The sequence below is a fragment of the Lepidochelys olivacea genome, assembly GCF_965140295.1.
Source record: "Lepidochelys olivacea isolate rLepOli2 genome assembly, chromosome: 10".
NCBI lineage: Eukaryota > Metazoa > Chordata > Testudines > Cheloniidae > Lepidochelys > Lepidochelys olivacea.
The window spans coordinates 5,353,573-5,369,837 of NC_140420.1; the positions used below are offsets into that span (position 1 = coordinate 5,353,573).

Consider the following 16,265-nt stretch of genomic DNA (forward strand, 5'->3'; position numbering starts at 1 on the left):
GTTCAAAAGCCATGAGCAAACCACAAGAATTTAATAAATAATACCATCAGGTCGTTTTTAAAACCTGAAATGCACAAACATGGGTCTCTCTGTTGGCTGCTTGGGTATAAACTCTCCTTACCTGCTTGTAACACCTGCCATGGGGGAGCAGCGATTCTACCCCCTCCCCCTGCATCCATCCTGCTCCCTTATTATTAACCTTTCTCCTTGTCTCCAACCCCGCACACCTACTCTCCTCCCCTACTCACACTCCCCCACCACATGCTTCCAGTCTCCCGTCCCCAGCCCCACCGCCTACATTCCCCATAGACTAACACCTGACATTTCCCACTGCCTCGCCCATTCCCTGGCACCCCCTGGGTCTTGTGCCCTTTGTCTGTCAGACTCCTGTACCCCCCGATAGCCCACTGTGCCCACTCAGCCTCCCTCCTGTGCCCCCAAATAGCCCACTGCACCCATTCAGCCTCCCTCTTGTACCCTGCCGATAACTCACTGCACCCACTCAGCCTCCCTCCTGTACCCCCCAGATAGCCCACCGCGCCCACTCAGTCTCCCTGCTGTACTCTCAGATAGCCCACTGCGCCCACTCAGCCTCCCTATTACCCCCTCATGTACCTCCAGTCCTGCCCCACCATGTCCCACTGCAATCCCCTCATTAGCTCCTTGCTCCTCCTCAGGCTGTCTTCTGCTCTTCCACTTTTCTCTGTCTCCTAGTGTCCAGCCAATTTAACTGCAGGGCAGAGGAAGGGGCCACTTCCCCGGGGGGCAGCCTCTGGTGTCCGTCTGACGGAAAACAGTGAGAGGTTAGGTGCAGTCTCCATTCTGCATGCAAAGCCTGTAGGGAATGACATGGCCATGGGGGTTTCAGCCCCATTGAAAGTTATGGGAGATGGCAGGCAAGTTGAATTAGTGATTCTTGAAGCCAGGAACCCAAAATCACATGAGACTTTAACCCAAATCTTGCGAGGCTCACAAGAGCATCGCCGGAGCTGGCAAACCTAGCAACTTCTCTGCCAACGGCCTAAGGCTTCAGGCCTCATGTAAAGATTTTAGGCCAAGGTTTTCAACAGCGACTAGCAATTTTGGGTGGCTCAGTTGCTCAGTGCCCAGCTGGAGACACCTTAAAGGGGCCTGATTTTCAGAGGGTGGCTTCTCAGCGAGAAACCACAGCAGCCTAAGCCTGAGAGATCTCCTTTGTGTGGAAACAATTCTAAGCACTGACGGAGGAAGAAACTGCAGACTCTTGGGTCAGACACAGGGGGCGAGGACCTCTCACGAGGCACAGCTTAACTAGGAGAACAGCTGTAGTACCAACCCAAAGCATTCGGACAGGAGTCAGATTCCCAAAATCCTGAGATTGGCTTAAAAATCATGAGCTTTTAAAAATTAATCAGTGCTGGGTTCTGTTTACTTGCCTGCTGGGTTTTGAACCTTTAGCGTTCAAGCTTTTCTCCACAGCTGTTAGGGCTAGAAAGTTAGGATTTTTTTTTTTTAAATGAAAGCTGAAATTCTCACGTAAGCACTGGACTCCACGCGCTGGGGCTTTACGAAAGACATCAAATATCCGGAAGCTCATGAGAAAATTATGAAAGGTGGCAACACTGGAACAGGATCCTTGGCCAATTTGGTTTCTGACACAGTAATTAACCACCCCGTGCTCCCCAGGAAAGGCGTGTGGATCGTGAAGCACGCTTCTCTTTTGAAATTTCCACCACATCCCTGGCCCCAGTCAAGTCGGCTGGGAGAAATTTCCACTGAACACGCCCTCCGCAGCACGAAAAGCCTAGATCCCGTGTGCCGCTGCTGGCTGGAACGTGCAGAAGCCTCACGTCACTAATGACTGCGCTGCTGAACTCATTAAACTGTAAAGTGATATGGTGGCAAAGGAAGGGAAACATAGTCAAGGTGATTTGGTCTGAGAGGCAGGCCAATGGCTGGGCTGGGAATAGAAACCTCGTCTCCTGGATCCCAGTCCATACAAGTCAACCTATTAAATGTAGACCCAGATATACCACAATATACACCTGATTTTCAGAGCTGCTGAGCACCCACAACTCCAGCTGAAGTCAACATGAGCTTCAGAGCTTGGTGCTTCTGAAAATCTGGCCCTGTGTATAATGTCGGGGAGGTAGTGTGGCCTAGCCAGATAGGGCCCTGGGCTAGGAGTCAGAAGCCATGGGTTCTGTGCCCAGACTGGCTACAGACCAGACAACTCACTCCTTCCCTTTTCTGCCTTGTCTGTTTAAGCTCTTTGGGGGGCATGGACTGCCTGTCACTGTGATTCTGCACTGCGGCTAACACAATAGGGCCTAATCTCACGGGGAGAGGGGGTGCATTTTGGTGCTTCTGTAATACAAATAACTCACAATAATGGCATGAAGCTTAACTGTCTATGACCTGACTTTTATGATGTTTAACCAGGTAACCTTAACAGTGCATTCAAATAGCACTTTTTGCTTCTAATATATTAAATGTGCATTGAAAAGGACCTAAGTACTTTAAAATATTAAAAATAGATTAAGATAGAAGAGAGGCTGTGGGAAACCCAGTGGAGTCGTCAGCAGCAATGAGACACTGAAGAGATAACAAATGAGTATAAACATTGAAAAAAAAAAATAAAAAGCCCCACACAGAACTACAGGGGGCATGTTCCCAACTGCAATCATGAGAACAAGAACCCTTTCCCTCTAGCTTTAATTGGTCATTTAATAAAAAAGCACTGTGGATTAACGTGGCATTTTATTGAATCTTTGTCCTGGCACAGATGCACTGGAGGAAGTAAGTATGAGCTGCACATGTGGAAACAGCTGGAAATTTGGCATGGGAGCTCAGCATTATTATTTTGCATAGTTGGCAAGCTCTGCACATTCCCCCCATTGGATTGTGTGTGTTAAAAGATGATAAAGGGACAAAGGTGGTTGGAATTTTAAGGTTTCTGTCTTAAGGGGGCATTTTTTGCGATCATGGATCAGAATATATCCACTTTTTTGTAAGTAGGGGGGTAAAAAGATAACTTCATGATCCTGGATGCTTTTATCTATCTAGGCATTTATATGGCTCCCATCACTGCTGTGATGGAGTTCCTAGAACCTTAAGTGTTAAAGGCATTTGTGATATCAACTGGAATGCTAAATGTTGAATTATGGACAAGGAAGCCTAACTAATAAAAGTACTATGCCTTTCTTTAGCACCTTCCATCTTAAAGACACTTGCAAATATCAGTTAACCCTCATCCCCAGCATGCATTATCGCCATAATACCATTACAAAACTGAAGCAAAGAAAGGTTAAGTGACTTGGCGAAGGCCACAGAGTAATAAAATCTAGTACTCCTGACTCCCAGTCCTTTGCCTTGGGCACATGACTATCCTTCCTATTGTTCCCAGATCCGGTCTGATCCACAAGGTAACATTACTTTCTCTCAGCCCTTTCAGGTCTGTCAGCTTATTCATGATAATGTGTCACTATAGGAAACCCTACTTGAAGCGAGGAGGTCTTATAGAAAAAGATCAAATTCACAAGGGTCGTGTACCTAAGGGGTTGTCTAACTGGCAAGTTACTGTGCAGCAAGGAAGGGTGTGAGCCTACAGAGCACCAGCTTGTTGTGCAGTAATGTCCCACACTGACACTACCATACTTTCAAGAAGTTGTACGCCAAAAAGTGCACTCCAGGACAGGACATCATTGTGCAGCAAGCTGGTGCGTTGCAGATTCGCACCCTGGCTCACCACACAATAACTTGCCATGTAGACAAGCCCTAAGAAATATAAAGGCAGAGGCGTGGAGAAATGAGAAACAAATGCCAATCGTACCAATGGTGTTGCCTCCGGTTTTTGGCAGCTTATCCAAAATCAAACTCCCCAAACTTCAGATTTGTACGAAGTGCATCACTGCACATCAGATCCTACACAGGACCCCATTTTAGCCCACTAACACTCTATAAGATGAGTGGGCACAATTCCCACCACTGCTGTCCATACAAGTGAGGGTGGCTGGAACACTTAACCGTATGCAGTAGGTCACAGACTGTCCCAGTATTCAGATATTTTTGGACACGTTACATTGTACTTTGAACAAGATACTGGGCTTTGAAAACCAGTATCAATATAGCAATCGCTTTGTTACGACTATTCATTATTTGATAGCACCAACAGTGTGCTCAGAATTATCCAAACCAATAGCTCCTGCTCTGAAAAGCTGACACTCTGAATAGAATAAATTTTCTTCATGTCATAGTAAAAAACCAACAAACCCAACCCAACTCACCAACCAAACTGTCATCTTTGATTTTTCTTTATTAAGAACAGCTAGGACTTTCCATTGGTGCCCATCAGCAAAAAGCTAATGTCCTTATGGTGGACAACTGGATTTTGTAAAGTCTAGGATGCTCTAGTACTAGAAACACTGACCCATTTTGAAACACAAACTATACATGGGATCTTGCTGCCTGGTTGCCATTTGTTAACAATGCTGAATCCACCATAAAAGGGGCCAAAACACTGAGTTTGAGGTCTTTTGTACCATAATGTCACAACACAGCTTAATTTAATAATGCACACCCTTTTTATGTGCATACACACACTGAAGTATCAATTTGTTCTTTCCATTTAGAAGTGACCTCTCTAAATAATATACATGGAATTATATTGGGCCAGATCTTGGCTTAAGTTGACTTCAGTGGAGCTAGGCCAATTTATACCAGTTGAGGTTCTGACCAGTCAGGACAATTCTACACAATGGAAGCACAAACATCGGCTACTTAGACCAAAAAGACATATCATCCTGTCCAGTTCCGAAACAAAGCTCTCATTATTAGTGAGCATCTATTCATTTACTAATATGACCACACTGATCAGCCTTCACCATATTGCCTTTGGCCAAGACAAAAGAGGGGGAAACGTGTTCTCCCACCACCATGAGTGACCAGTTCTATGAAGGCACATTGCATGGCCTTACCCTTCCCTCTTTTGGAAGGCTAGGGTTACAGCTGGTGGTTGGCTTGAGTACTCCTTGCCCTCTCTGAATGCAGGAACTGGGATTGTACTTGGCTCCTTCTGGATGAGTAAACCTACCCCTTCACCTCCTCCCTAGCATCTCCATGGAAATTCCAGCCAGATACAGACTCAGATTCTTAATAAGTCACATGGTGGCCTAGAAATTATTGCACTGTTGCAATATCCTTTCCTCAGCTGATCAAGAACAGGATGCTGCAAGCACTTATGCACATGAGTAGCTTTCCTCCTGAGAGTAGCTCCAATGAAGTCATTGGCACTGCTAATATGAGTAAAACTACTCCTACGTGCATAAGTGCTTGTGGGATTCAGGCCCAAAATATTCTTGAGACATATGTTGAGTCTCACATAACTCATATTATACATACTCATGACCATGTTATCAGCTGGGAAGATGGTACAAAGGGAATCCCATTCTAAGCAGCTGCTAAGACATAAATTAAAAAGAAAAGCTCACTGATGTCTACATGTCAATGCCTCTGGCGTATTGTAGTTGATTTTCTCTTCTGCAGACAGGAAGAAGCGACACAGACATGTTACTGGATTGGTTATGTCCCTCCTAACACTAAATGAAGGACATTAATTCAGAGCTACAGCACCCATGGGATGCTGAGACATTCAAAACAAGGAAGAGATTTAGAAACCAAATGAAAAGGGATATTGTATTTAGATAATAAAATTAAGATCATAAAAGCAATTTCCTGGAAAGTAATGTCACATTATATTACATGCAATTAAAGCGGGACCAGGACAGTAATTAAGTGGCAGTCAACTAATAAATTGCACTTCAGAGTTAGAAGCTCCAGAACAAAATCCCTGAGCTTCTAAAGTTTCGGATATGCCAGCTATTCAAACATGTGACAAGTGAAGGCCCATGTCAGCCATGACAGGCTTTGGGCCTACTTCTGTCAACATGCCTGTGTTTCCCTAGTGCAAATCCTGTAGTTATGCTCCACAGTGGAAAGTTTCTCAGGAAGCCCCAAGTGAAAGAAGGCGTCATATGTCAAACGTGATGAGGTGCAAAGAGGAACCTGTCACAAGCAGCACAAAGGGATGGTAAATTTTTTTCCCCAAGCCCTACTAGCTTTTCTGCAGCTTGTCAGGAGTTGGATATGTCAGTTCCTTAATTGACCACCTTCAATAAACTGCAAAGCTCTGAGGCCTGCTGCTCCAAAAGTCATCGGGCAGCCTGGGAAAACTGGAAAAAAGTAAAAGAAATAAACTGTAATCCAGAGACAGGAGAAGCCTGGTTTTATGAACCCCCTTAACTATTTTGGGGCAAAACCAGTTTGAATTCCCAAACCTTTTTCCTGGAATTTAACCTCCCTGGTTTCTCATCCCTCCTGCTTCCCAAGCTATCTACCCAGGGTGATTCAATTAAAAAACAACAGCAACAAAAACCAGCCTTTTCCTGGCTAAAGTGATCTGTATTAAAGACAGAAAAATACTCATCCTTCCAACAGGTAGGCTGGGACAAGTGGGTGCTCTGTACATGGTATATATAATGCCAATTATTTTTAAACATAGTTGCTTAAGGTTAGGCTCTTAATTCCAGTTAGGTACTTAAATAAGGGTATATCAACAGTACGATGACTATACTAGCTTTGGTATGTTGGCAAAGCTTGAAGTGTAGATGCAACCTATGGCAACAGACTGGTTTTTTCTGGTGGTGTAGAAACACCACCTCCCTGAACGAAGTTAGCTATGTCCTCAGAAGCCCTCTTCTGCCAACATAGCTGTGTCTACACTGGAGGTTATGTTGGCATAGCAACATCTGTCCGGGATACAGTTTTTTTCAAACCCCTAACATAATTATGCCACTATAACATTTCAGTATAGTCCAGGCATAAGTGGTCTAATTTTCAGAGGTGCTGCCAGAAACTTCATTTGTTCTGAGCAGGGAACTTAGAGTCAGTGTCAGGGCTACATCATGGGAAGCCTGTAGGAAAGGGGTGAGCTGCTCGACATCCGGACAGAAGAGTCAAAGATCAGCCCAGGGCCAGGCCAGGTCAAAACCACAGAATCAGAGTCTGTTCCCAGATTGAGAGTGTGAGGCAAGAATAGGGGTCGGGCTGGGCTAGGGTCTTTCCCCAAAGTCACCAATGATTCTAAGCCAACAACAGTAAACCAAGATCAGGGTCAGAAGCCAAGGCTGAGAGTCCAGGATTCAGGCAAGTCACAGCAACGAAGGGTCTGCGGCAGAAGCACACCAGAGATCTGCATTGCCCAAGCAAGTCCCAGAAATGGCTTCTGGGTTTATATGGAGAGTACCAGCCAATTAAAGAATCACAAAGGTCTGTCTCTCATGCCCCTTAGGGTGGGACTTCCTCCATAGAATCATAGAATATGGGTTGGAAGGGACCTCAGGAGGTCATCTAGTCCAACCCCCTGCTCAAAGCAGGACCGATCCCCAATTAAATCATCCCAGCCAGGGCTTTGTTAAGCCTGACCTTAAAAACTTCTAAGGAAGGAAATTCCACCACCTCCCTAGGTAACGCATTCCAGTGTTTCACCACCCTCCTAGTGAAAAAGATTTTCCTAATATCCAACCTAAATCTCCCCCACTGCAACTTGAGACCATTACTCCTTGTCCTGTCATCCGCTACCACTGAGAATAGTCTAGATCCATCCTCTTTGGAACCACCTTTCAGGTAGTTGAAAGCAGCTATCAAATCTCCCCTCATTCTTCTCTTCTGTAGACTAAACAATCCCAGTTCCCTCAGCCTCTCCTCGTAAGTCATGTGTTCCAGTCCCCTAATCATTTTTGTTGCCCTCCGCTGGACTCTCTCCAATTTTTCCACATCCTTCTTGTAGTATGGGGGCCAAAACTGGACACAGTACTCCAGATGAGGCCTCACCAATGTCGAATAGAGGGGAACGATCACGTCCCTCGATCTGCTGGCAATGCCCCTACTTATATATCCCAAAATGCCATTGGCCTTCTTGGCTACAAGGGCACACTGTTGACTCATATCCAGCTTCTCGTCCACTGTAACCCCTAGGTCCTTTTCTGCAGAACTGCTGCCTAGCCATTTGGTCCCTAGTCTGTAGCGGTGCATTGGGTTCTTCCGTCCTAAGTGCAGGACCCTGCACTTATCCTTATTGAACCTCATCAGATTTCTTTTGGCCCAATCCTCCAATTTGTCTAGGTCCCTCTATATCCTATCCCTACCCTCCAGCATATCTAACACTCCTCCCAGTTTAGTGTCGTCTGCAAACTTGCTGAGGGTGCAATCCACACCATCCTCCAGATCATTAATGAAGATATTGAACAAAACCGGCCCCAGGACCGACCCTTGGGGCACTCTGCTTGATACTGGCTGCCAACTAGACATGGAGCCATTGATCACTACCCGTTGAGCCCGACAATCTAGCCAATTTTCTACCCACCTTATAGTGCATTCATCCAGCCCATACTTCTTTAACTTGTTGACAAGAATACTGTGGGAGACAGTGTCAAAAGCTTTGCTAAAGTCAAGGAACAACACGTCCACTGCTTTCCCTTCATCCACAGAACCAGTTATCTCGTCACAGAAGGCAATTAGATTAGTCAGGCATGACTTGCCCTTGGTGAATCCATGCTGACTGTTCCTGATCACTTTCCTCTCCTCTAAGTGCTTCAGAATTGATTCCTTGAGGACCTGCTCCATGATTTTTCCAGGGACTGAGGTGAGGCTGACTGGCCTTTAGTTCCCAGGATCCTCCTTCTTCCCTTTTTTAAAGATGAGCACTACATTAGCCTTTTTCCAGTCGTCCGGGACTTTCCCGGATCGCCATGAGTTTTCAAAGATAATGGACAATGGCTCTGCAATCACATCCGCCAACTCCTTTAGCACTCTCGGATGCAACGCATCCGGCCCCATGGACTTGTGCATGTCCAGCTTTTCTAAATAGTCCCGAACCACTTCTTTCTCCACAGAGGGCTGGTCACCTCCTCCCCATGCTGTGCTGCCCAGTGCAGTAGTCTGGGAGCTGACCTTGTTCGTGAAGACAGAGGCAAAAAAAGCATTGAGTACATTAGCTTTTTCCATATCCTCTGTCACTAGGTTGCCTCCCTCATTCAGTAAGGGGCCCACACTATCCTTGACTTTCTTCTTGTTGCCAACATACCTGAAGAAACCCTTCTTGTTACTCTTGACATCTCTTGCTAGCTGCAACTCCAGGTGTGATTTGGCCTTCCTGATTTCACTCCTGCATGCCCGAGCAATATTTTTATACTCATCCCTGGTCATTTGTCCAATCTTCCACTTCTTGTAAGCTTCTTTTTTGTGTTTAAGATCAGCAAGGATTTCACTGGTAAGCCAAGTTGGCCGCCTGCCATATTTACTATTCTTTCTACACATCGGGATGGTTTACCCCAGTAATGTCAATAAGGATTCTTTAAAATACAGCCAGCTCTCCTGGACTCCTTTCCCCCTCATGTTATTTTCCAAGGGGATCTTGTCCATCAGTTCCCTGAGGGAGTCAAGGTCTGCTTTTCTGAAGTCCAGGGTCCATATTCTGCTGCTTTCCTTTCCTCCTTGTGTCAGGATCCTGAACTCGACCATCTCATGGTCACTGCCTCCCAGGTTCCCATCCACTTTTGCTTCCCCTACTAATTCTTCCCGGTTTGTGAGCAGCAGGTCAAGAAGAGCTCTGCCCCTAGTTGGTTCCTCCAGCACTTGCACCAGGAAATTGTCCCCTACACTTTCCAAAAATTTCCTGGATTGTCTGTGCACCGCTGTATTGCTCTCCCAGCAGATATCAGGGTGATTGAAGTCTCCCATGAGAACCAGGGCGTGTGATCTAGTAGCTTCTGCGAGTTGCCGGAAGAAAGCCTCGTCCACCTCATCCCCCTGGTCCAGTGGTCGACAGCAGACTCCCACCACGACATCACCCTTGGTGCTCACACTTCTAAACTTAATCCAGAGACTCTCAGGTTTTTCTGCAGTTTCATACCGGAGCTCTGAGCAGTCATACTGCTCTCTTACATACAGTGCAACTCCCCCACCTTTTCTGCCCTGCCTGTCCTTCCTGAACAGCTTATATCCATCCATGACAGTACTCCAGTCATGGGAGTTATCCCACCAAGTCTCTGTTATTCCAATCACATCATAATTCCTTGACTTTGCCAGGACTTCCAGTTCTCCCTGCTTGTTTCCCAGGCTTTGCATTTGTGTATAGGCACTTGAGATAACCCGCTGATCACCCCTCTTTCTCAGTATGAGCCAGGAGCCCTCCCCTCTCACGCGCTCCTGCTTGTGCTTCCTCCCCGTATCCCACTTCCCCACTTACCTCAGGGCTTTGGTCTCCTTCCCCCGGTCAACCTAGTTTAAAGCCCTCCTCACTAGGTTAGCCAGCCTGCTCGCAAAGATGCTCTTCCCTCTCTTCGTAAGGTGGAGCCCGTCTCTGCCCAGCACTCCTCCTTCTTGGAACACCATCCCATGGTCAAAGAATCCAAAGCCTTCTCTCTGACACCACCTGCGTAGCCATTTGTTGACTTCCACGATTCGACGGTCTCTACCCAGGCCTTTTCCTTCCATGGGGAGGATGGATGAGAACACCACTTGCGCCTCAAACTCCTTTATCCTTCTGCCCAGAGCCACGTAGTCCGCAGTGATCCGCTCAAGGTGATTCTTGGCAGTATCATTGGTGCCCACGTGGAGAAGCAGGAAGGGGTAGCGATCCGAGGGCTTGATGAGTCTCAACAGTCTCTCCGTCACATCGCGAATCTTAGCTCCTGGCAAGCAGCAGACTTCTCAGTTTTCCCAGTCGGGGCAGCAGATAGATGACTCAGTCCCCCTGAGGAGAGAGTCCCCGACCACCACCACCCGCCTCCTTCTCTTGGGAGTGGTGGTCGTGGAACCCCCAACCCTAGGACAGTGCATCTCATGCCTTCCAACTGGCGGAGTCTCCTTCTGCTCCCTTCCCTCAGACGTATCATCTGGTCCACTCTCCGCACTGGTACCTGTGGAGAGAACATGAAAACAGTTACTTACCTGTATCTGCGTTGCTGGTACATGGATGTTCCCCTTTCTTCTTCTGGAGGTCACATGATGCCAAATTTCTTCGCTGGCCTCCTGTCCCCGCTGTGCAGCCTGCTCTGAATCTTCAGAACCTTGTGCCCGTAGAAGCATATCCTGACGTCTGTCCAGGAAATCTTCTTCTCCAGGTCTTAGCCTCTCGGTAGTTTTTGGTGGCAGCCCTGCCGAGGCCCCTAGTGGCCATAAGGAAGCAGTGTTTACCTCAGAGTCTACAGTCCCCAGTTCTGAGCCTGGAGTTTCTTATAGCCAACTTTGCTGTGGGTGTTCAGTGCCTTTGAAAAATCAGACGACTGATTTAATGACCTAACTCTATGTATTCAGGTGCCTAATTCTGGGCAGCCATATCTGAAAATGTTTGCCGCTGCATTTACATTATTTATTATGATATTTTTCACCCTGCTCCTTCTCCATTTTTCACCCTGTTTCTTTGCTGGATATGTTTTTTTTTCTCTTTCTTTCTACCCGTTTTGTCAATGTCTTTTCTAAGCAGACTCTGAACCCACTTCATTCAGACCATTTTTTCCACTGACAGCCCACTTTCTTCCCATAATACAGAGTGGCAGAAGGGGTATCGTGGAAGCAACCAACAGGGGTAGCAGAAATGCAGAATGGGATTGCTGGGGAAGGTGGACCATGACTCAGCTTCTACAGAGTGTCAGCCCAGTTGGAACACTGCAACTCCGCCTCAGAACACTGCAACTCAGCTGGAAAATTCTAGTCAGGTCTAAGGAGTTGCAGTAGCAACTGAAATGGAAAACTCTGGGCAGTTACCAGCATCTTCCACGGGGCACTTTAATGCACTCAGAGATCAGACCAGAGAGTGGAAGTGATATTGCAAAATCGGTGAGGAGCAAATATGGCCTCATGGCGACAGCGGAGACTCCAGGGTTCTGCTCCCAGCTACGTGATACTGGGGAAATCGATGGATGTGTGACAGCTGCCATTTTAGCTGACACCAGAGGCTCAATCAGGGGCCCCCAGAGCTAAAAGCAGAAGTCTCCACAGTTTGAGCGAACAAGCCAGGCTTGGTAGCTGGGGGTTGGAATAAACTTACACCTTTCATGGATCAGGTGTAGAAGGGAGAGACACAAACACACACTGACCAGTAGGCATTTACCCACTGGTGCATTTACCCACTGCCAATGGGGCATCATCAGGTTTAATTAGTGGAAGTGTAATTAATTGACATGTGTGACTATAAGCTTTGAATGCACAAATACAACTGTAGCCCCATGTGTGGCAACATAATAGACACACCTTGGGGACCTTTTATTGAATTAAAAGGAAAAGATGTAAATGGGCCTGCTTTAATTCTTTCTCCTGCTCCTCCCCAAGCTGTTCATATATATCACTGTCACTCAACATGCCAGGTCTATGTCTGCTGAAAGATCTAGCTAGTGTGTAACAGTGTCATTCAACACCATCACCGCCAACGCTTGCGAACAATGGACTAGTATCTATACCCCATCCTTGCTTGTTTTCAAACCTGAGAACACTTTGTATTTTAAAACCATAGCGATAGTCCTGTCTTGGAAAGAAATAGCCATTCTCTCATCTCAGTGCTGTTTCTCTCTCTTCAAAACCTTCCACAATACAAGGAGATTTCAACCAACAGCTTCCATTCAACCCACTGCATCTTTCCTTAATGCTGTGCACTGGCTTGAGTTTTAACCTGTGCTGTCTTCTTGCTGAGAGAGAAGCATACCTAATGCAGATTAAATGAAATCCCAGCACAAAAATCCTTGAGGGGTAAATATAAAACCATAGCCAGAGAGAGATGCTTATTGTCAGTGCTGAAGAATCTAAAAGGTGCCTATATGAAAATACCGCAAAGACAGAAAATGGCAGGGTGGGGGAAGAAGGAGACAGAGGAGTGTCAAGAAGATGAAGGAAAAGGTCTATAATAAAATATTCTGGAGTGGGTTCATGTTATGTAATTGCTCACAAGCCTTGATTTTGTAACTTCTGTTGTAAATTTTAATGGGAATGTAAATAAGACTGAAGAAAAGAATAAAAAGGCTTCAGAAACAATTCTGAAAGTTTCCCCACTAAAAAAACCAAACCATCTGTTTGCAGGTGACATGGCGGGGAGGGGGAATATTTGGACAAATTCTGAAGTCCTTAATCAGCAAAACTCCCAAGGAAACCAATTGCCCGGGTTGCAACTGAGGGAAGAACCCAAGATTTAGTCCAAAAGGCTTGACAGAAAGGAGGCACTAGAATTTACCAGTTTCAGCAGGTAACTCAGGATGGTAAAACCTGGTTCTAGACCTTACTTCCACTGACTCATTGTGTGAACTTGGGCAAATCATGTAACCTTTTTGTGCCTCAGTTTCCCCATTTTTATCGTAAGCGTAATGACACTTGCCAACCTTTGTAACATACTGGGAAATCTTTGGGGGGAAATCACTATCTATATAAATTCAAAGTGTTTTTACAACTATTATTTCTGAGAAATAAAATTTTTTTATCTAAAACTGAGCCATATTCACCACTGAGCTTAAACCCCTATTCAACCGCATTCATTTTTGCCATTTAATTTTAAAAAGTGATCCTTTATTGACATGTACATACATTCCTTGAGGGATGGACGCACAATATTTTGGTTGGAGGTACCTCTCCTCCTGGTCACAAAAACAACTATTGAGTGACTTTAGCAGCATGTGTTGCTAATTTATTCTAATTTGCGAGAAACAAGCTGGAAAGCTATTTTTAAATAGAAATTCAAACTAGGGCTTCACATATTTTTTCTCCCCTGTGAATGTGCAATAAATCCACAGTAGATACTGTATATTCTTTGTAAACACTGAAGTGCTCACCTATTCAGGTAATTAAGACCCTATCATGTTTTTCCTAGGAGCAGAGACCATTTGTTCTGACAAAGCTTCAAACTGGGCAATCTCGTTCTACCTACCTAAATTCCCCCTGCAGTTCCAACTAATAAAGCATCCTTCTTCACTGTCCTAAAGTGCTGTGAAGCGTTCTTGTGAGCTGTGGGTGTTCCACCCCAGAGGTGGGTGCATTTCAGTGATGGGAGAAGTGATCTCTGTAAGCATACTATCTGTAAAAATATTTAGAGGTTCTTTGGGATGAAAAGGCAAAATATGATGTAATGTTACCCTCACAAATACCAAAAATGGAGGGAGAGTATTTTCAAAATGAAATCTAATGGAAATAAAAAATAATTTACCAGTAAAATTGGGCTTTTTGCTCTTCCTCAGAGCACTTTACAAGTGTGGACAGGTATGATTATCACCACTGTACGGATGGGGGAAATGCGGTGCACAGAGGTTAAGCGACTTCTCCAAGCCCACACTCTGAGTCAGTGGCAGAGATGTGGTTAGAACCTAGTACCTCTGACTCCAAGTCCACTGTGTTACTGAATTGGCCCATGTTATCTCTGTTGACAAGCAAATTATTTATTAGAACTGGACAGTCTCCCTCTGTTTGCAAGCCATTAGAAAACACAAACAGGTACCTCGATCCAGTCTTGTTATTTAAACGTGTTCTGTTGTTTAGCACAGTGGACAGAGAGACAGAAGTGCTAGGTCCCATCCTTGGCTCTGCCACTAATTCCCTCTGTGAGCTTGGCAGAATCACGCAACCACTATGTACCTCAGTTTCCCCATCTATAAAGTGGAGATAACTACTCTATATGCACAGGAATATTGCTACTTTGAGATCCTCAGCTGAAAGGGTCTCATTATAAGAGCAAGGTGTTAGCCTATTTCTATAGTTTAACCACCACCAACTACAACAACAGCTGAAACAAACAGGAGAACAAACATTTGTTGATGTAGTGGTCTACTCAAGGGGTACAGCAGTTTTATGTTGCTTGTTTCATGGCCTTCCGTTGTTCTTTCTGGGCCAGAGAATACACAAACCTCAGTGCATATAAGGTACATACCTGGAATGCAGCAAACCACATGAGCCAGTCCAGACGATAGTGGTATGGTGTTATCAGGCACGGCCTCCTCTTCAAATCCCCAGGCTTACATTTAAACTCGTACTCCTCCCAAACCGCCATGGGATCATTGGGGTCCAGGCTGGATGTACCTTGGAAGATGATCTCAGTTCGTTCCTTAGTAATGCTAGGGGAAATAATCATTGCATTGTTATTTTCTCAGGCTGTGTCAAATGCTAAATACTGACAGTCAGCAAGGAACTGCCCCATTAGGCTAAACTTTCTTTTAACCTGCCTTTGGCTTTTCGGCTAAGGTGAAGTGTGGTAGCAGCTTAACATTTTGATTCTGACAAGCTGCTGAGCACCAATCTATGTAAGGTACTTCTATGGAACCCCCTTTACCACAGCACCTGAGCACCACACCATCTTCAATGTGTTTATCCTCACCAGGCCCTGGTGATGTAGGGCAGTGCTACTATCCCCATTCCACGGCTGGGGAGTTGAGGCACACAGAGACTAAGAGACTTGCCCAAGGTCACACAAGGCAGAGCAGGGAATTCAATCCAGGTCTCTCAGTGTCCTAACCACGAGATCAGCCTCTCCCCCTACTTGGTTTCCAGCACATCCCTTTATCTCAGCCATTCTGACAGTCTAATGATAGCACACCCCGTGGTGTGCAAGGCTTAGCTGTGTGACCGCACGACTCGTGTGGGACAGTAGAGATTCGGTCACTCACAAAAGTGATCCATCCTAACTCAGATTTGCATAATGACCCAGGTGCAAAAATGCATGCGTGTAATCTGCATGTGTGGATGCCCTGATGGCACCTCCCGACTCTGGTATTTGCAAGTGCAATTTCATGTGACTCCATCTGCAGGATCAGCAGAGGGGCTTCCGGCTGGGACGAGCTCAGCACAGCCCTTACCGGGCTGGCTTCCTACAGGTTCACTTAGCAGAGCTGCTGGTCATGGAGCATTAGGGTTCCAGTCTGCGCCTCGGCTGTGGCAACGGGCAGGATACACGCCCAGCGCGTCCAGGTTACTTGGTTATGTCTGCTCTAGAATGTGGCAGCCAACTGGCATACACAATCCACCCCCTCTGGAGCACCCCCTAGCAGATTACTCCTGGGGCACCATTAACAACTATCTGAAAGTGCCCAAACGTTTCGCCATCTCAGCTGGAGGAGAAGTCTCATGGAGCCATTGCTCAGCAGCCGAGCAGGGGAGGGCGGCGTGTGAGCCGTCACAATTGAAGCCAAGAGAAACAGAAAAGGAAAACAAGCTGGCTGTACCTAATTAGACATATAAAAAACCACCCCAGCCTTATG

General features: G+C 46.0%; 1 protein-coding gene across 2 annotated transcripts in view; it reads right to left on the minus strand.

Moving 5' to 3' along the window:
* The window catches only part of LMF1 (lipase maturation factor 1), a 362,817-nt gene that overhangs the window by 25,912 nt on the left and 320,640 nt on the right, over positions 1 to 16,265 (minus strand). For both annotated transcript variants that reach the window (XM_084641519.1, XM_084641520.1), the window contains exon 9: positions 14,942 to 15,125. In XM_084641519.1, the coding sequence (XP_084497645.1) occupies positions 14,942 to 15,125 (184 nt within the window). The remainder of the gene's footprint in view (positions 1 to 14,941; positions 15,126 to 16,265) is intronic.